General features: G+C 48.1%; 9 protein-coding genes across 9 annotated transcripts; 5 read left to right on the top strand and 4 right to left on the bottom strand.

Annotated features, from left to right (window-relative positions):
- Positions 1–1,121: 1,121 nt before the first annotated feature.
- Positions 1,122–2,603, bottom strand: UA08_03728 (hypothetical protein; the record flags this gene model as incomplete). The annotated part of the gene is made up of 1 exon (XM_020266060.1): positions 1,122–2,603. One exon carries the CDS (start codon positions 2,601–2,603, stop codon positions 1,122–1,124), a length of 1,482 nt encoding a protein of 493 aa, XP_020121470.1.
- Positions 2,604–2,848: 245 nt separating this feature from the next.
- Positions 2,849–4,359, bottom strand: UA08_03727 (hypothetical protein; the record flags this gene model as incomplete). Its single annotated transcript, XM_020266059.1, has 5 exons — positions 2,849–3,139; positions 3,216–3,767; positions 3,824–3,981; positions 4,036–4,075; positions 4,129–4,359. The coding sequence occupies 5 exons, from the start codon at positions 4,357–4,359 to the stop codon at positions 2,849–2,851; spliced, it is 1,272 nt and encodes a 423-aa protein (XP_020121471.1).
- A 586-nt stretch (positions 4,360–4,945) lies between these two features.
- UA08_03726 (hypothetical protein) lies at positions 4,946–6,009 on the top strand (the record flags this gene model as incomplete). The annotated part of the gene is made up of 2 exons (XM_020266058.1): positions 4,946–5,114; positions 5,183–6,009. 2 exons carry the CDS (start codon positions 4,946–4,948, stop codon positions 6,007–6,009), a joined length of 996 nt encoding a protein of 331 aa, XP_020121476.1.
- Positions 6,010–6,178: 169 nt separating this feature from the next.
- On the top strand, positions 6,179–8,558 carry UA08_03725 (hypothetical protein; the record flags this gene model as incomplete). Its single annotated transcript, XM_020266057.1, has 4 exons — positions 6,179–6,424; positions 6,471–6,772; positions 7,090–7,217; positions 7,273–8,558. 4 exons carry the CDS (start codon positions 6,179–6,181, stop codon positions 8,556–8,558), a joined length of 1,962 nt encoding a protein of 653 aa, XP_020121477.1.
- Positions 8,559–9,310: 752 nt separating this feature from the next.
- UA08_03724 (hypothetical protein) lies at positions 9,311–10,036 on the top strand (the record flags this gene model as incomplete). Its single annotated transcript, XM_020266056.1, has 2 exons — positions 9,311–9,359; positions 9,441–10,036. 2 exons carry the CDS (start codon positions 9,311–9,313, stop codon positions 10,034–10,036), a joined length of 645 nt encoding a protein of 214 aa, XP_020121478.1.
- A 263-nt stretch (positions 10,037–10,299) lies between these two features.
- On the bottom strand, positions 10,300–11,958 carry UA08_03723 (hypothetical protein; the record flags this gene model as incomplete). Its single annotated transcript, XM_020266055.1, has 2 exons — positions 10,300–11,568; positions 11,659–11,958. 2 exons carry the CDS (start codon positions 11,956–11,958, stop codon positions 10,300–10,302), a joined length of 1,569 nt encoding a protein of 522 aa, XP_020121479.1.
- Positions 11,959–12,432: 474 nt separating this feature from the next.
- Positions 12,433–13,005, top strand: UA08_03722 (hypothetical protein; the record flags this gene model as incomplete). The annotated part of the gene is made up of 1 exon (XM_020266053.1): positions 12,433–13,005. The coding sequence occupies one exon, from the start codon at positions 12,433–12,435 to the stop codon at positions 13,003–13,005; it is 573 nt and encodes a 190-aa protein (XP_020121472.1).
- A 345-nt stretch (positions 13,006–13,350) lies between these two features.
- Positions 13,351–16,117, bottom strand: UA08_03721 (hypothetical protein; the record flags this gene model as incomplete). Its single annotated transcript, XM_020266052.1, has 3 exons — positions 13,351–15,813; positions 15,864–15,884; positions 15,938–16,117. The coding sequence occupies 3 exons, from the start codon at positions 16,115–16,117 to the stop codon at positions 13,351–13,353; spliced, it is 2,664 nt and encodes an 887-aa protein (XP_020121473.1).
- Positions 16,118–17,270: 1,153 nt separating this feature from the next.
- UA08_03720 (hypothetical protein) lies at positions 17,271–20,053 on the top strand (the record flags this gene model as incomplete). The annotated part of the gene is made up of 6 exons (XM_020266051.1): positions 17,271–17,385; positions 17,673–17,850; positions 17,913–18,390; positions 18,447–18,928; positions 19,004–19,491; positions 19,542–20,053. The coding sequence occupies 6 exons, from the start codon at positions 17,271–17,273 to the stop codon at positions 20,051–20,053; spliced, it is 2,253 nt and encodes a 750-aa protein (XP_020121474.1).
- Between the last annotated feature and the right edge of the window lie 150 nt (positions 20,054–20,203).

Raw genomic sequence — 20,203 nt, 5'->3', positions numbered from 1 at the left:
CGGGTCTTTGTAGTTATGCTCCAATCCGTGCGTTTTTAGTGTTGAAACCATATCTAGATGCCCCTTACCCTAGGAATGTACCGAATACCTAGGTATAGCGCGAATATGTCTTAACTCTTGGTATGGATGTCGATATATTGATGGGCTTTGCTTTAGCTTCTGATACCTAGGTACCCAGCATTCAGGGGGGACGTGGAAAATGAAATTACACCAGTAACACGGCATAAGTCCTTCTATTTTAGAAATTGCTTGTACTAGGAAATATAACGTGCCCTGGGCTAATCTATCATGTCAATTCCGATTGATAAATTATTATAGCTATCACAGTCAATACAGTCAATACAGCTCAAACGGTTCATGCCTCCTAACACCTGTCCTCCTAGCTAAGCACAATAATCGACCCTCATCCTCTTATCCAGATTAAGGTCGTTGCTTTCGCATGTGCTTATCTATCGTAGGCTCCTTGTAGTGCACAAATCCGTTAATAGAGTTAACATCCAGACTACGCAGTGCCACAAATGTTACAGGACAACACCGGTCCGTGCAAATCACGAACTATGAATGGTGAACTCTCAGCGCTTGCATGCATTGCACTAGACGATAGTCCATTGCAAGGGAGAGCATCTGATTGGCACCCAGATGGCGCGCACGGTCGAGTTCAACCTATGGGTTATACTTAGTCTCAGCTATCGAGATGGCGGCTCTTCAAAGCGTATGCCGGTATGGCGTAGTCGAGAGTTTCCGAAGCACTAGGAGATTGGCGTGAGGCGTGCTGGTACGAGACTAAAGGGTTGGACTTCCATACTATACAGACTAGTAGTAGAAAATGCACGGTTGGTGCCTTCGCTTGATTTTTCTATTTGGATCAATAGTGTAAATGTGCGTGGACAAAATATTGTTTCGCGTGTAGGGGTGCGTTTCACATTCTTTTCTGGTTATATGGCATGGCAGAGATCGAGGCTGAAAATAGGGTCAATCTGCATGCTTGCTCCGAGAAGCGACGGATTAGGAAACATCGTATTGTTTTTCGGAATACAATGTAAACAAATTAAATACTTGAGATGACTTAGGAGCGTGCCTTTTTTTTTCCCCTCCATACCCTTGATAATATAGTACAATAATCACGTCAGCCACCGTTCAACCTTCCTCGCCAGCGCCATACAAGGCACATCGACATATCTCATAAAGGCATCTGCCAAAAACACCAACACCGGCCCTAGGATCATTATCGAGCCAATCCACATCACCGCGCGAGCAAACGGTTCTCTGTCTGCCAGATGTCCGCCGGGATATGCATATCCGGCCAAATCCTTCCATATCCAATTCTTAACGGGGTCGCGCCAGAGGTTGTATACGATCTGCTGAACCAAATACAACGAGAATGAGATGCGTCCCATGTATTGAATCACGCGCGATGATTCGAGCGGCCGTTGCAAAAGCCGTCTCGGCGAGCTGCTGATCGCGTAAACGGTCATTACGGCGCCGACAGATTTCCAGCTGAAATGCACCACGTCTCGCTTGTCCCAGCTCGAGGGTTGGATAAGTAGTAGACCGCGGTAGCCCCGCGTCAAAATGCCCTCATCCCCTAGACAGAGCAGATGAATACCGAGAGCAAAGACGAGTAGATTTATGATAGACAGAGGTGACACTATTGATCGCGTCTTTTTACCGTCAGCGTTTAGATTTCCGCTCCATGCCGATGACGAGGAAGACGACGACGACGACGACGGCAAAGATGGCAATGGTGACAAATTTGAAGATGGTTGCTGCAGCAGCGAATTTCCAATCTCTTCATCTGAATCGTCGTCTGTCTGCAAGTAGTGTTGCTGTTCGCCCTCTTCAGCGACCTTGAGCTCGGCTAGCCACAGGCCTGCGATGAACGTCGCAATATCCCACATCCCATACCAGAGGAAATACAGCGACAAAGCCGCGAGAGCCAGTGACCTTCTTTGTGCCCTCCATGGTGCCATAGCAACCACAAGAAAATAGACCAAGCACGAGCCCCGGAACTCGATCGGCATCGTCCATAATTGCTCATTCAAATCGAGATGTCTGGTATTTTTATATTCAAAAACCACAAACGGGTTCACGATATCCACCATGTACCGAACCAGGTACTGTAGATGGGCCCATGGTGCGGACCAGGGCTGCAGTTTGTTGCTGCTATGTTTGGCGTGTGATTGCCCAACGTACTCGTTGTGCACAAAGGTCGTCGAATGATATAGGCCAATGAAAAAGAGGAACTGCGAGAGGCATACGACCATCAGCACGGGCAGGTAGAGGCGGAATAAGCGTCGTGTAGTTGACGAAGCAACCTCGCTGAGAAATGCCTGCGGCCGGCGATGCCGCGCACGCACAAGATTGATGGAAATCGCATAGCCGGAAACCACGAAGAACAGCGTTACCATCGCACGAGCACCGAAGATGATCCTGAAGGGTGGCAGCTGGATCCAGAAGCGATTCTTCGTTGGCGGGTCGGCCCAGAAGGAGCGGAAGGGGAAGTCGAGGTCGCCCATGAAGAGCCGGTCGAAAGCGACGATGGCAGCCGCGATACCCCGGAGGCCGTCCAGCCATTTGGTATTGCGAGTCGTCATTGCGCTCATGTTGTGTTTGCGAATTTTGGTTTATTCATTGCGAATATATTTTGACAGAGTTTCAGCCTGAAACGAAGCACACGACACGTCGTTGCTGATCCTGAGCCTGGAGAGCTCACTAAACGACATCGAGCTAGGCTGCCATTAGTACAGGCTTTTATAGCCTTGGGCTCCATTGCTTTTTCCATGGCTACTCTCGCAAATAAACTCTCGATACAAATAAAATATTTCATTATAATACAATGTCTAGCTAATTATGCACAGTGTGTTTCATCTCGGCGCACAGTCGTGCGACCGGGCCCTCTAAGCACTCTCTTCTGCGCCACGCAGACCGGTGGATGGAACAAATGGCCTCGTCTCTGGCGCACAAAGTACGCATAAAGTCCACCTGCGAGGTAAACTGCAGCAGTGCTGATAAGCACTGGCCACTGGAATTGCGACGGTTTTGAGAAGACAATAGTCGACGCATATGAGAGCAGTTCAAAGAAATTCTGAAAGGCAGTTTCGGTCGTGGAAAATTCGCCGCGATGGGCATCATCGACTTCCTACAGATATAAAATCAGTATCACTCGCCGTAATCGGAGTCTTCATAGTTTTATGAAAAGGAACGAAGCATCTCACATCTTGTATAAGATTCTGCGCACACAAATCGTAACCCCACAGGCCAATTCTACTCAAAGCAACCCCTACAACAAGACCAGTCGCTGAAACGAAAACATCTCTGTGTTCTTTGTTAATGTCCGCAAGAAACCAGCCGACGCCGGCAGCGAGCCACCCCATCTGCCAGCAAAGACTCCAGATGCCCCCGCGAACGATGCCAATCCGGTTCATTACCCGGGGTGCTATCCACGTCGCACTGAGTTCAAGAGCAGTACTGACCGTTCGTGCAATACCGACGTGCAGAGTGCTGTAACCAACAGAAACAAGATATGTGATCATCTGCCCAGACAAGGACAAAACCGTCAGGTAAAGGAGTGACAATGCAAACGACGGTACAAACGCTGAATGTTGGAAATAGAAACGAAGGGACGACTTGGGGAAGATGCCAGAGAGTCCAGATTTCAATAGATCGAAAATGGTGGTTGTTGTAGTATGGACAGGGTGGTCACTAGCATAATCGACGCTTTCCATTTGAGGCGCATTTCGCCGCAAAGATGGGAACCTTTTATACACCTGGAAATAAAGTGAGTGACCTACACGCCTGCAATTTACGAGCAGCAATCACTTACCTGAGCAATACACAGATATTCAACCAGAACAGAGATCACGCTCATGGCCAAGGTGACTTGAATCGCTACCAGTGTTGACGCCATAGCTACCAAAGAGATGGTCAACGGTCCCAGAAGCTTGCAGATAAGGTCGATTCTACGCATTGTAGCATTCATCACTGGAAAAAGTCAGCAGTGCAAACATGATCGCGCAAATAGTCACCTATACTAACCTCGGCGAATGGATTCATTGCCTTCAGTAATGACAACAATCTGTCATTGAATGTTTAGTAGGCAGCGCACAAAACATCAGATATCCCACTCACCCAGTCTCGCTCTATAGACACGAGGTTCACCACCGAGCACAATTTCTCCACGCATGCTAGGACAACAGTGGCCACGAAAAGGCCGGTTTTCAAGTAGCCGTTGACCTCTCCCCGTTGTTGCAGCCGCAAAGCCCAGAATATACCACAACTTGCAGTAACGGCAAGGCGTTGGCCAACAATAGATATCTGGACAGTAAGAAGCCGCTCCCCCCGGTCGATCCAGAAGCCCATGGCCTGAGAAAAGACGATGGCAGCTGCACTACGCACCAGTGCATACATAGACATTGGTAGCAATGTTTCGGGATAGATCGATGCTAGGAAAAGCACTGAACCAAATTCGAAAAGGCGCGAATTCCATGTTGAAAGCAAGTGAGATACATATAAATGGCGAGCTAGATGGGCAGGGATTGATGGCAGAAGTTGTTCGGTCTCGGTATCTCCTAGTAGCGCAGACTGTCCGTCCTCAGATCCGGCGCTGGCCATTCTTTATGCTTCCGAGACTCCTGTACACCAGGGGAAATCATGATCCTGATATGAAGCGGCTGAGTCTTTGTATTTGGCGAACAGACAGACTGCACTGCCCGGGATTTGATAAGGCAGGATGCCGAAATGGCGTGACAAAAACTTTGTCAGGTGCGGTAATCTTTGTTAGATTACCGAAACATACCGCGGAGGCACCAATCATGGCCGTATTCTGTCGTAAGTTACAAACAAGCCCCGCAGACATTCATGACTGGTAGCCAAAACAATTGCGACTATACAAGCACGAGAATTACTCGCAAGAAAAACATCAAATAACAGCAACAAGACCATTATCATGGCCGAGCTCAGCGCTAAATGGAACAAAATCCTCGATGCAGAAATTCTGCAACGTTCGTCACAGACACTCTCTGTAGTCGACGGACAGGTCTACGTATTCGGAGGAGAATTGCGACCTCGAGAGCCACGAGATAATGCTGTCCATGTTGTTTCATTGGCCAACGAAGGTAGATAGTAGTTCTCCTAGAAAAGATTACGACTTCAGTGACATAGATGGAATCTGACCGTCTAGCAGCCGCCTTCCGTGCCGTAGAGCCGGCATCACAAGCTCCTTCTCCTCGCGTGGGAACCGCGACTGCGGCAATAGGAGAGAACATCTACCTTTTCTCTGGACGCGGTGGTGTTGCTATGGCGCCCATTGATGAGGAAGGGGCTCTCTGGAAATTCAATACGAAGTCTGGAAGCTGGACATGCGTTTCCCCATCTAACTCGGGCATTTCCCCTATTCCACGCAGCTACCACTGCATCTGCAGCGACGGGCAGGACACCTTGTACATCCATGCCGGCTGTCCTGAGTCTGGGCGTCTGTCAGATTTGTGGTCGTTTAGCTTGGCTAGTCAACAATGGAAAGAGCTCTCTCCTGCTCCAGGACCAGCTCGTGGAGGCACTTCTATCGCTTTCGCCGAGGGGAAGTTATACCGCATGAATGGGTTTGATGGAAAACACGAACAAGGGGGGAGTGTCGACATATACAGTCCTGAGAGTGACACTTGGGATTCGCACTCGTACAGCCCTGACAATAAAGCCGGCCCAGCACCACGGAGTGTCAGCGCCCTACTTCCAATAAACGTTCACGGCAAAAGTTATATTGTCACCCTTTTTGGCGAGAGCGACCCTAGCAATCTGGGTCACCAGGGCGCAGGAAAAATGCTGGGCGATGTGTGGGCATTCGAAACTGCTGGCCGGACCTGGCATCATGTTGACACCCAGGGGGATGAAGCTCCTGATGCACGAGGTTGGTTTGGAGCCGGTGTTGCTGGCAAGGCCACGATCGTTGTGCAGGGAGGCCTGGGAGAAGCAAATAATCGATTGGGAGATGTCTGGAGTCTCAGCTTTGCGTAAACTGCCACATCGGCACAGGAAAAATGATTAGGATACAGTCACCTACAGAGAGTCAAGTTCATAGAAATGCAGCCACGTGATTTTCCAAGGCAGACAGCGCCTTCCTGCAAGTGCATATCACCCAGTCGGGTTTAGCTTGGTTCTCTGCTTTCCCCGCGACGATCTTGACATGTGTATCTACTCCGTATTCTCTCACCCTCTCACTTATCAACTTTCTGCCGCACCCGGTGTGTGTCGCTGGCTTGTGTACAGCTCACACGAGTCGTCGTTCTTATTTGCCGGCGAGGCTACCCCCTTGCAAGGCCCGTCGAATGGCAGCGTCCACAGGCCACGAACTCTCTTGGCACTCATCTCGGATTCTCAGCCATTAGTCGACTCGACTGCTAGTCACTCCGATCCAACTACGGAGAACTCCGTACGTGCGCAGTCCGTGTAACTACCGTGTTACATGGCAGTGATAGCACAGACGTCGTGACAGCTCTGTCGAACTAGTGAATCGACCTCCGATAGTTAGCGAGCCCACAGGCCACAGCGAGGTGGGCCCTGGACGAGTGGCTCCGAGATTATTGGCGGCCTCGGTGACCCTTCTTCTTCAGTTCTGCAGCTGCTCGCCAAATCACCGCGGGACGATCCGTTCCATTTTGCACTTGTTAGGCCTAGCGGGCCACCCAATCTTGGGTGTCAAGATCGTCGACGAACCGCTTTGCATCCCGCTTGCCAGCCATCTATCAAGCAAGCTCTGCCATTGGGGAAAAAGAATGGAGTATGACGAACCCAGCATTCTAACTGGCTGTTTGTACTCGTATTGAAACGAAACTGGGTCGAGCTTCCGTTCTAGCGGTGAAAATCAGATAGCTGGAAGAACAGAGCTATGGCAAACCAGGTTTTTAGCTTGGCTACCAGAGCCCGCGGGGCTGGCTGAGTTGATCTGTAAAGAAGTTGGGGCTCAATCTCAACCTAAACAAGGAGGAAGCTGCTTCCGCTTCGTGCAATCATTGCCTGTTAGCTCAGAAGCTGGTCTCCTGTCTGCATCTTTTGTTTCCTACACCATTCTTCTAGAATCACACATACTCACAACAGTATCTTGAATTTGACAAAAATGACGAGCAAGATCCCTCAGCCGCCCGGTGTACCTTTGCTGGGAAATGTCTTTGATGTCGACCCTAGCAATACCTGGACTTCTCTCAACAAGTTGGCTGCCAAATGGGGTACGTGGTCTGCACTCTGCTAAACACAAACACGACATTGACATTTTCATGCAAGGTCCCATCTTTAAAATCAGCGCCCTCGGTACACAGATTGTTTTTGTCTGCAATGCTGCGCTTCTAGAAGAAATCTGTGACGAATCTCGTTTCCGCAAATGTGTCAACGGTCCCATCGTCGAGATCCGCCAGGCAGTGCACGCCTCGTTGTTCACAGCGTATAGTTCCGAAATGGATAGTGTTTGGGGGCCCGCTCATCGCATCATGTCTCCTTGGGTGACGGACAAATCGAATCAAATTACCTTTGTTGACCAGCGTGACACAATTTCAGCCATTGTGCCGTATTGGACATCCAAACCTAGTCAAGTGGTGAATGTCGCAGATGGGCTCAAACGGCTGAATTTGCAAGTGGTTGTCTGGAGTTTCTTTCACCAGAAGGGTGACTGGATGTCAGGACCATTCCCAGAGTTTCTTACAGCCATAGATCAATCCACCATGGAAGCTGTCAAGCGTCCCACCCGCCCAAAACTGCTGAACTGGCTCTTTCACCAACGTGGCTACGACAAGGATATCCGCACGATGCGGTCTTTCTGCGCTGATGTCATTGCCAAGCGGAAGAGTGAGCAGCAGCCAAGGGAGGACATGCTGAATGTAATGCTCAATGGAAAAGATCCCCAAACAGGCGAATCCCTGAGCCATGAACAAGTTATTGATGAAATCATCAATATCTTTATTGGTTCAGCGACGTCGCCATGTTTTGTCACCTTCGCACTATACTACCTACTAAAGAACCCACAATACATAACCCAAGCCCGTGAGGAGATCGACTCTATTCTCGGTGCTGACGGGGAACTCACCTACGAGAAACTTCAAGATTTCCAGTTCAATAATGCTATACTACGTGAAGCTATGCGCTTATCTGCAGTAGCGCCAGGATTCAATATTGAACCTCGTCCCGACGTGAACCCAGGCCCTTACGTCTCACTTGCCGGCGGCACATACCAAGTGTCTCACAAGCAAGCTATCATTGCTGTCCTTGGTGCCGTAAACCGCGACCCTGCAGTTTTTGACGACCCAGACGCATTTCGCCCTGAGCGCATGCTCGGTGAGGCATACGACAAGCTTCCCTCAGGCGTCAAAAAGGGATTTGGCAATGGCAAGAGAAGTTGTTTTGGAACGAAGTTTGCGTGGCAGTGGAGCTGGATTACACTCATTACCATTTTGCGAGAAGTAGACTTGGAATTGGCGGACAAAAATTACAAGATTGACGGTGATATCAACGGGGCTTTTTGCGTTCAGCCATGGCACTTTATGGCCAAGGTTTCAAAGAGAAAGGATCGCCCATGAGCATGATTGTCTACCCTTATCATACTTGTCTTACGTTTCCAAGCTATTTCCTCTTGTACATCTAAAATGTGATTGACTGAAGACGGTATGAAGTGAATGCTATGTGGCCAGTTTTATAATGCTTTATATGATATCTCGAATAATCACGACAACAGTGTGCTTGCGATTGGTTTATGCATTTTACAGAATCTTAGCCGGTTTTATTTACGTTCGTTTTAGCGACGTTGTAGTGCGAATTGTCATAATTTATAGTATGTTATATTTTTGTTTTCTTCTCTCAACTCGTATAAGGATTCTCATGCTGATGGTTTGTCGGCTTAGGTAGGCTAACCATAGAAATATCTACAATGCCGTAAAACATATTTTCTAAAGAAACTGAAACATGCTAGCATCTGTCAACGCCTTCCAGATCGAGACAATGAAAGCAAGCCCCAGCCTCCTGGGCTGTCATCACGTGTCAATATCAAAACAATGGCCATGCCCTCAACTGACGTCAAAGGGCAATAAAGCGACAATAAATTGTAAGGACATCACCGTCCAAAGCATTCATTTGTCTACTGGCGTCTTCTATTGGGCTATTCCTGTTTGAGTGGACTCCCAATAAGTTCTTCGCCATGTCCCTATAGCCATCTGCATCAGAAGTCTCATCTTCCATGGCTTTATAACCCTTCACTTTTCAATCTTCAAAAGACGCGTACAGTATTATTCATCAACAACTTCCAATTCGGCCCGAGTCAATCGCGCTTCTCATAATGACTGCCCTAGTCCCATCACTGATCACTCATAAGTCCAAACCAAAAGGTCAGTTTCCTCGCCCAGGATGACGACGGCGACGACGACGATTTTTGGAATCTCCAATGCTGAAGCCATCATACATCCTAGCAGCAGCCAAGTCCAAGTCAGGCTGTGCAAAAGTGCGCTTTTGGATACCTCCTGCAGGCAACAAGACGCCTCATCATTCGCCAACAAACAATCGTGATGCTACAAATGCTGTCGTGGCCACTGAGTCTGCAGCCACTCCCACTTCCCTCTCAGTCTCGGCAGCACAGTTACAAGACCCGTCGACGAATACTCGCGCCGACTTCGAGATTGCCTATAAAATAAGAAAAGCCACTGATTCGGTAGCTGTCCAATATCTCGCCACACTCCTCTGTCGAAATGATATTGCAGAGACGACATGCCGTTTGAAGCAGAATCGCATCGACTTAGGCGAGGTTATCGAGGCAGCACAAGAGCAAGTTGAAAAAGTCAAGAAGATGGAGAAGCATTGGCGAATGTGCCTCCCTTCCTCAACCAAGGACTATACGCAAATGCCAATCAGCAAACCAAAGGCAACTCGCGAATCACTCAGGCATTTCGACGATATAAGAATGGAGTATGCGAAGGTGATTGCTTACCTGGATGTGATAAATGATCTAAAAGTCGAGCGAAGCCTCCTCCTCGATGATCAGGAGTTCATGTGCGGCCATACCCTGTAGAGGCTCCCACGGTTTTGATGGATGTGACGGTGAATATCTAGGTAGTGTGGTTGGGAAATAGATGTCAAAAGCTCCACGGTCAATTCTTCTATCAAGAACAATATCTATCGAATGTGATAAAACGAGGGAAAGAAAAGTAGCTACTTTGAGTGTTCTATCTTGAAGTAAGCAACAAAGGAGAGGTTGGGGAATGAAGACGCTATGCTGGACTTGAGATATAAATACATCGATCGCTCTTTTGTGGCCGAAAACACAACTTGAATTCAATTTTTAGCAGCATTTTGTTTGCGCCATCTGTTCTGTCGCCATTTAATTCCATGTTTCATTATAACCAGAAACGACGGCGATGCAGCAACCGAGATCAGAGTCAAGGTTGTATAAGCCCAGCCAGTGCCCATCGCGTTGGTCATGGGTGTTATGGCTGCTGATGCGGCCGCACCCAACTCGCAACGAAAAAGATTATTCGCAGCCGTCGCAGCTGCAGAGTTTCCAGGCCAGAGATCAACCATCAAAGCATTCAGAACCTGAGATGTCGCCATAAGAGCCCAGCCGTTGAAGAAGAGAAGGATGATTGGGGCTGCCAGATTGACCTTGCGCTCCATCAGCCAGCCATATATCAGTACCATCACGTTACTGAAATAATAGAGCGGCAGGGCGACCTCCAGTCTCACACGTTCGATGTTGAAATTGGTAATATCTTGCCTCACATTCTTGACGACGGTGAGACCTGCGCGCTTTGCGTGGCGCCGGAAGTTCCAGTCTACAATACGCCCCGTGGTGAAGGCAGATACAACCCCGCCAGCACCGATTGGAAGGTACATCAAACCGGTCTGAATGTCGTTGAATTCATAGATATTCTGGAAAGAGCTCGTGGCGCCTGTCATCACGGCATAAAACACGGCAAAAAGCAAGCCCGTTGTAAGTAGTATGACTGATGTTTCAAGGTCCATGATCACACGCAGTGTGGGAACTGGCGATGGAAATCGAAAACGGTAGTTTTTGCGAAGCTCTACGAGCTTCTCTTGGTCCACTTGGATGCCTTGTCTCTCTCGTCGGCGATGCCGGATGACATCCGTTAACGAAGTGTTTAATGGCGGAGGAGGAATAGAACCATCGCCGACAATCTTCCGACATGTCTCCGGTAGGAAAAGCAGCAGGACAATGAAGAAGGTGCCGCTGAAGATGAGAAGAAACCAGAACAGCCAGTGCCAGTTTAGGTATTGGCTGAGGATACCGCCGATAATGGGAGACAGCGAGGGTCCTAACATGCTGCCCAGTGATGCAAAGGCAATATAACTGCCTCGTTCCGCAGAGGTAATCATGTCTCCTACGAGACCGTTGGCCAGCGCGACAGTGCCACTACTACCCCCGCTCTGAAGACACCGCAAGACCATCAAAGCTGCATAGCTGTTCTGGAGGGACAGGCCAAGATTGGCTGCGATATAAATAGTAAAGCAGATGAAATACGCTGGTCGTCGTCCTGCACGGTCCGAGAAACCAGCTATGAGCGTGGGCGCAATGCCTTGCATAATCTGTTGATGCCCGGAGTGAACTCGTTAGAGAGAATATGTGCAAATTTGGAAGCTCGTCGTATAGGGCTCGATAAAGGAGCAATCACGCACCAAGTATGTGGTAACTGTAAGGTCAATCTGGCTGATGGAAACGCCCAATGCTTTAGCAATCGTATCTAACGCAGGAAAGTAGATGCTCGAGGACAACGGCGAAAAGAAAGCCGCCAGCGACCCTAGCGAAACAATGGCTCTTTTTTGATTGACTGTGAAGACCGAGAATTGTTCTTGGTGAGCTGGCGGCGGTCCGTTGTTTGATGCCGGCACCTCCTCGTTGGACGATGATTTCTCGATATCATTGCCATTGTTTGCGATTTGCTCAGCCGTTGCAGTTTCTCGATCTCTTTCAGCCATGATATGTCTTGCTCAATGAGCTTACTTGTCTTGGGTATGGGGATCGATCAACACTAGGGAGTAAAACAGGCAGGGGGGATGTGGATGTATATATATAAGGCCTCCGGGCAGCCTTGAAGTGTTATCGCCACCGAACAAGCAAGAGGACAGGCGATAAGAAATGTCTTAACACCGAGAGTAATTGATATGATCATCATTAGCGAAAGTGAGAATCCATCGCATTTAAATAACCAATTGCTTGTTGTCTTTCTCCAATCAGCGGTCGAGCGTGGCCGGTTCCGGGGCGGTACCGGCATCAGTCGACCGGTCACTTTTGAATGCTTTATTAACACCATGAAGCAAACCCTAAGACTTGGTTTTATGCCCCGAGCAATTCCCTGTGCCTCCAAGTCAAAGGATCTCCATATACCAGATACCCTTAGGTATGTACCATATATTGGTGTTCGACGGTGAAGCAAAGCATTCTTCGCCACCATGTCAGACAAGACAGTATTCCTGGTCATGGACGTCCAGAACGGCGTGATTGAACGCGTGCAGAATGGCGAGGCATATCTGGAACGCCTAGCTCCTGTGGTCCAGGCAACTCGAGAGGCCGGATTCAAGATTGTCTATATCAAAACCAGCTTCCGACCAGGCTATCCAGAACATCATCCGCACAACACCTCGACTGCCAAAGCCTTCCAGTGGAAAGCGTTCGGCGAGGATGACTCTTCCTCTCGCATCCACGCGGCAGTTGCGCCTGCGAGTCAAGATGTGGTTGTCAGCAAACACCGAGTCTCAGCCTTCACCAGCACTGATCTCGACCTTATCCTGCGTTCCTATGGCGCACAGAAGCTCGTCCTTACAGGCATTTCCACTTCAGGCGTTGTGTTGTCTACTGTTCGTCAGGCAGCAGATCTCGATTTTCGTGTCACCGTGTTGGAAGATCTTTGCATTGACCCTGATCCGGAAAACCATGAATTCTTGATGAAGAAGATCGTTACGCGTCAAGCCGAAGTCACCTCATCGGCTGAGTGGCTTGCTGGATTGAAGCCAACTTCATCTTAATGTTTTTCTTTTTTACCTCTGGAATCTGCGGGAATTTTCTGAGAAGATAAAATTAATTTGGATTTAGCTCGAGACATTTTGGATGTACGTGGCACATATTATATTATAATTGTCTACGTACCTAGGTAGTATAAGAATCAATTCAATAAACTAGATTGCTGGCAAGAAGTTAGTATATACTATGTTGAGATCATGGTAATTTATATTCGTTTTCTCTTTTCTTTTACAAAGGGAAAGCAATTGGGATTATCATTGCTCATATCTTAGTCCTTGCTAATTGAATGGATTTCAATAGCCATGCAAAAAACTAAACTATCACATATAATAATTTCTTGAGATACCTATCTAGAGGGCAGTGACTATTAACCAAATTCCTGTACTTATTATGACAGCGACCCATACGGATAATGGTTGAGTGTTCTGTCGTGCCGCACCTTGGTACACACTAGATGTACTCGTTGTAGACGCTACAGGCAATGTTCGACTAACACCTGTAGTTATCGGAGGAGTTACGCCAGTGCTGCTGCCATATACAGGGCTGACAGTTGCGGAAGTGGGTGAGGAGGCAGTGGTACTGCTGTCGCCGCCAGTGAGAGATGTAATGGGGATAACTTCACTGCTGCCAAACCCAGAACTGATACTGACAGGCGTATATGAAGAGAGAGTACCGCTCTCGCTGCTTGCTTCCGAGGTTGTAGATGAGAGTAAGCTCGATGCGGGACTGTTACTTGAGGTCGATGAGCTTGTAGGTTGTATAGTAGACGTTTCAGTAATACTAGAACTAGATGTAGTAGATGGTGTGCTTTCAGTTACGCCCGTACTAAACGTTGACGTAGCAGTACTTAGCGTCGTCTGACTAGCTGATAGACTGAATGAGGTTCCTGTAGTAGTCGTTGTTTGATACAACGACGACGATTCTGTCGTCAACACTGTTGTCTGAGATGCTGAAGAAGTAGTACTTGAGCCTAAGATAGTGGTGAGGCTCGGGGTAGTACTGGAACCTGAGATGGTGCTTGTAATTGAGGTAGTACTAGAGCTTGAGGTAGTACTAGAGCTTGAGGTGGAGCTAGAGCTTGAGGTGGTACTTGAACTCGACGTAGTGCTGAAGCTTGAGATAATACTTGAACTTGAGGCGGTACTTAAACTCGATACGGTAGGAGTAGTGCTGCCAGTAGTTGAATCTGGAAGCAACGGTACGCTCGAGGTCGATCTAGAAAGGCTCGTACTCGTTGTGCTAGAAGACGTAGTGATACCCAATGAGGTGCAATAAAATAACCACTGTTCGAATTCAGGAAGAGGCCCAAGCGTTGTTTGACCAGTTGCATGGTAAGAAATACACTCATTGCATTCAGTCAGTTCGGTCATAAAGATGGACGAACTCTGGCAAAGTGCCGGTGTTTTGCCTTCGTTCTCGGCTTCAAGGAGCGCATTATTGCATTCGTTATAGCATACCGCCGGAACGTCCTCTGCTCCAGTGGCCTGCCTTTTGTTGAGGGAAATGATTGATTTCTCTTCACTACTATAGTCTCGATTTCCTAGCAAAACTTCCCGGCGATAATACAAAGATGAGTAATTGACCTCATCGCCTTCTGGAAATGTGAATATGCTATAATTCAATCCAAACTCCGTCGGATTCAAGTTGAAATATCCCGGAGTCACTGGGAATACGCCGACATTATCCGATTTATATCCCTTGCCCCATGTTTCATTTGTATCATTGATGAGTTTAGGGCTAGGGATACACTCATCTGGTGAGCAGTAGTATGAATCAGCAGGAGGTCCCATTGCAAAATTACAATCACCCCCTCCGAGAGACGTATTTCTGGGATGACATAGAAAACCCGGTGGACAACCCCAAGTGTAGTCTGTCGGTAAAGGTCCAGGTGCTGTATATGTTGGGTTGATGATTAGACTGGGACAAACCGAAACGCTAACACTATAAGTGACTGTTGTTGGTGCAGTGGACAGCGTCTCAGTATCTGTAATAGTTGTGGTTATGGTCTTGGGTGTAGCGGACACAGTTATTGAAGTTGTCATTGAATCAATGACTGTATCGCTAACAGTGGCGGTAGTAGCAAAAGTGCTGAGCAATGTGCTGATAGTCGAGATTGTTGCTGTGGTAGTGATGGTAATGTATTTGCTTGTACTTGTAGTAATTGTATCCGAAATAGTGATCGGGACTGTGGATAAGGAAGTCGTTGTATAAGTTGTGAGATACGTTTCCGTGGCCGTCACTGTTTCAGTACTTGGACGATAATGGGAGCTGGATGAAGTCTTCCACGAATCGGTTTCTGTGATAGTGTATGTGGTTGTGGAAGTGCTCGTGGTAGGGTAGATCGTGATAGTATCAGTACTTGTGGATGTACTGGTGGAGGTGCTAGTTGACGTGCTCGTGGTAGGGTAGACAGTGAGAGTGCTAGTGCTTGTGGACGTGCTTGTAGAAGTGCTTGTTGAAAAACTAGTCGAAACGCTTGTAGAAAAGCTCGTTGACGTCGTAGTAGGGTAGATACTAATAGTTTCTGTGCTTGTGGACGTGCTTGATGAAAAGCTCGTAAAAAAACTTGTCGAAAAGCTCGTCCAGAAACTCGTAGAAAAGCTTGTGAAAAAGCTCGTTGACGTGCTTGCAGAAGTACTAGTGGACCAGCTCGTAGACGTTATTGTTGGATAAGCAGAGATGATGGTAGTAATCTCCGTCGTACTCGAAGTGGTCGTAGGCAAGATGACGGTCGTTTTCGATGCACTAACAATGGTGGTTGCCGAAGTACTTGTCGAGCACAAGCATGGTTGTGTGACTGTTACGGTTACGGCCTAAGTTCATGTCAGTATTCAGCAAATCTCGATGTCTTTGACAGTCGTACTGAAGAACATATTGAAGCATCCTAATCAATCTTTAGTAAAGCAGGGTATAGAATGATTTAATGCTAGGACGAACCTCAGTAACAGTTGCTGTTGTTGTAGATGGAGTCGTTAATGAAATATCAAGTCCATTTGCTGTAGGACTTGAGTACCCGTAGACATCAATGCTATTACTGTAGGATGTATTATTGCTCCCTAAAGCGGCGCCTGGTATTAGCACCAGGACGAGATTGACGATCAGCCATGTCGCTTTCATGGCTGGAACACTTTTCTGCTGAAAATCTAATCTTCAGATGAACGAGAGACAACACCGACGCAAACGGCAGACGCCAGTCTACGTAGCGTGATTAGTTTCAATTCGAAATGTTGATATGTTGAGTCATACGAGGAAGACAGCAACATGGTCTTACATACCTAATGGGGGGTGTTGAAGAGAAGAGCTCCGCATGGGTCGTAGTACATGGTCCAAGGAGATTTCCCATTTTATTTACTACTACCTAGGTACATCAACTTTGTTTTCGGCGCATGTGTGCACACGGGGCAAGGCTGCGTAGCCTGGGATACTAGCTGATGCACCTAGATTAGTGCCTTGAATCAATGTACAGTTGAATTGACAACCTAACTAACCCCGCCCACTCGGTCTGTCTTTTAGGTCGGATGTTCGACTGTGGGGTGGTATCATTGCGAGGCCCCTAATGTAGCAATGCGTTGTCAGCGCCGGGATGTTTCTTTCAGGTGAAGCTTAGAGCAAATTTCAAAGCCCAACACGGGCGGCGACTTTGCATTTTCCGGCATCGGTGGCGTCCAGTCCGAGGTATGTTATAGCACTATCAATGCAGTGTTCCCTGCACTTTACCTGGGTAGCTCGCGAGCATGCGGAACGATGCATTTCTCCCTAAATTCTCTTCATTCATTGGTTGATCGCCGCAGAATGAGCCTCACACCTGACCGTGTTTCCCGTCTGTTACGCCGGGCATTAGCCAAGCTGAAGGGAAAATTATGCAAGACATGCTTAGTACACAGCCTAGAGCTCAAGTACGACGTTTTCTCAAGGATGTATTGGGCTGGCCCGGCATTATCGCACCTATCAGGACTGTTGTTACTCATATCTTGACAAATCTCTCGATGGCGGCCTAAGATTGACCATGTCCTTTGTGTTGCAAAGGCATGCAACCACAGCCCGAAGTCGATGGAACACAGCCTACTGGAAAGGAACGTGCGGGGTCCTCTGTGAGCCTTGTCTTCCATCCATCACAATACTTTCGTCGCTGTGGCCAGCGCTCCTTGGAACTCTCCGCCGGTCTCACTGCTACACCAAGGCGGCGCGGTGTGGTGATAAACGCATACCTCTCGGAGATGTTTCTGCCTGGCTGCTCTCTTGGCCTTTTTTCCTGGACTTCAATTCAACCATGCATCTTCTATGGACAGTGGCGATACTCGCGTGGGTGATTTCCGACTGCGCGTGTGGTCTTGACTGGCAAAACGAGGTGAATGTGTCGATGTGCAGCTGGGCCCAGTTCCGGGGTAAGTTGAGCAAGCAACACGCTGCAATTGAATCAGCCTGACCAGAGGTGAGCAGCAAATATCATCCGCGACACAATTTATTTGGACGGAGGAGCGTTGTGGTGGGAGGTGTGAGTCCGCAGTCCCGTCACGGCCCGGCGGCCAGTCGCGCCTTCCTAACGCAGCAATGACAGGGGCTATTCCGACGGCAGTTACAACCAAGACAACGACGGTCTCTCTCTCTCTTTCTATCTTTTCTTCACCTACACGCAGCACTTCAGAAAAGCCATTCTGACCTCTCTAAGCAGGCAATCTCGACGGCCTGATATATACCCTCAACCTGGGCCAGCCTTTCAACCAGACGACCAACCTCACGAGCTTGTTTCAGACCTTGTCAAAGACTGGCGGTCTTGCGAGCAACAACATTGCGCCTAATTATGTCGACGGTGTTATGTTTGCAAATGACGATGAGCTGATTACCTATGGGTAAGCCTACCTGGTATCCCCGTAAGGTACCTGCTCTGCTGACCTACGGTGGGAAATAACAGAGGCCTCATGAGCTTATCAAACAGTTCGAGTCCGCCGGCAGCCGACTCAGACTTGGGTTATGAAGCCTATGAATATGGTCCCGCCCGCCAGTCATGGTCGCCGGGGTTTATCGCCAAGGAACTGCCTGCCAACATAACTCGATACATTACGAACGGTGCCGGCGTATCTGCTCCAAGCGAAAATATGGGTTATTATTTCAGTGGAATGCGTGCCGCAGACTGGGGACCGATTTACTACGACATTGAGGGATCTGCAGACACGCTGGCAAGTACATTGATATCAGTCAATATGACCGTTATGAGAGATGAAACTTGGTCCAATCAAACATTACCATCCTCCGTTCCTGCTCGCGCAAATGCCGAACTTGCATGGGTCCCCGTGGGCGAAAATGGGTTGCTTGTTGCGGTAGGAGGAGTAATTGATCCCGCATCTCTAACTGCTGCTCAGGGGTTAAATGATTCTCAGGCCAACACTAGTGTAAGGTCAAAATTTATGCTCATTGCGTTCTCTTCTCCACTGACAGGGAACTGCAGAGTCAAGTCAGTCCAACTTTTATGGAAACCGTCTCCATATATGACATTACTAGCCAAGAATGGCACCTGCAGAATACAACCGGAGATATTCCACCTCAGTTAACTATGTTCTGCTCCGTGGTTGCACCTGCTCAAGATGGATCATCATTTAATATTTATATATATGGCGGGTACAATGGTATTAACCAGTCTAGCATCCCTTCAGATGATGTGTACATACTTTCAGTGCCACAAATGGTGTGGACACATGCCTATACTGGGCAGAGCAATCATGGCCGAAGCGGACATGAGTGCATCAGAGTGTATCCAGATCAAATGATGGTATTAGGTGGCGCCTACGCGGGCAATCCGATTATTTGCCTAGATGGTGGTATCATTGAAGTCTTTAATCTGAACAATCTAGAATTTCAAGATTCATACGACCCACGCGTATGGAACGAATACGTCGTTCCGGACGCTGTTACTGCAAACATTGGTGGGAAGTGAGACGCCCCTGTCATTTATTCATATATTCCTTGACATATTTACAGTACTTGATTACTTACCCCTTGAGATAGTGGCAATGGAAGTGCTACAGTCTTGGCACCGTCATCGTTGAGCAGTCTCTTCGCAACCGAATATACGAAAACTATCGCCACGTACTATCCATATGCATTACAGACTCCCAACGTTACTAGCACGCCTAGTTCAACCCCTGAGCCAACGACTATCACAATTCACAATAATAGTGGCGGTCTTCCGGCTTGGGTTGGGCCAGTACTGGGAGTCGTTCTTGGTTTGATTGTTATAGCCGCCGCAGTGATATTCTTCTTGCTCTGGCGGCGGCGAAGAACAGGCAGAGGTGCAGGGGGGAGCGAAACGCCAACGAATTCAAGCAAGATCAAAGGATTTGTGCTGCGATGGCTATATGGCACGACGCCCCAGGATGAAAAGGGCCAGACGGAGATAGGCGCTGATGACATCGACGGGGCCACGGTAGTGTCTTCGAAGACTCACGAGCGCCATATTTCAGAAGCTGGAAGTGTGGGATTGCACGAAATGGAAGGTATGTCATCTTGTGTATTTGGATGAATTTATCGCCACTAAATCACCCAGGTCCGGGCACGCCTATTTACGAGCTGGGTTCCAATACCCAAGGTCCAAATTGGGGTGATATGCATTGGTCTCAACCTCAAGGATCTTCACCGCTTGTGTCGCCGACTATCGACGAAATGATGTCCCACAGTCGTGCCGATGGTCCTTTACCAACGACTGGACCAATAGTCGAAACGGCAACAACCAGACATACACAGCGATACATGCCACAAGCTAGTAACCCAAGTTCTGGACACCGAAGTGACGAATCCAATATTTCTGAAATTGGATCGTCTGACTCCGGAAGACCCCTTCACAATGAACAAGTCTCGGATAATTCGGTCTCAATTTCTGCTTCTCAAGATGGGAGTAGCACAGAGGTATCTAATAGAGAACAAACAGCAACAGTAGTCACTGTTATGAGAAATCGGATCCACACAGTACATGAAGTTGATGAGCTCGGCGAGATTGGGCCGCTGGATGAATCTAGTGACGTTTCACGTCGGCAGCGCAATTTGACGGAGCTCGAATAGGTTCTTTAATGCTAAACTTATGTCTAATCATCCGAAATATTTATTGATACTTATCGAAACCTATTCTTCTACATCCCATCACCGGCTTAGAATTGTACTTGCCTTTTCCTAGCTACACAGCTTCGAAACATGCTAATTTCACAACAACCC

This window comes from Talaromyces atroroseus (genome assembly GCF_001907595.1).
Source record: "Talaromyces atroroseus strain IBT 11181 chromosome Unknown scaffold_3, whole genome shotgun sequence".
NCBI lineage: Eukaryota > Fungi > Ascomycota > Eurotiomycetes > Eurotiales > Trichocomaceae > Talaromyces > Talaromyces atroroseus.
This window is presented reverse-complemented; position numbering and strand designations above follow the sequence as displayed.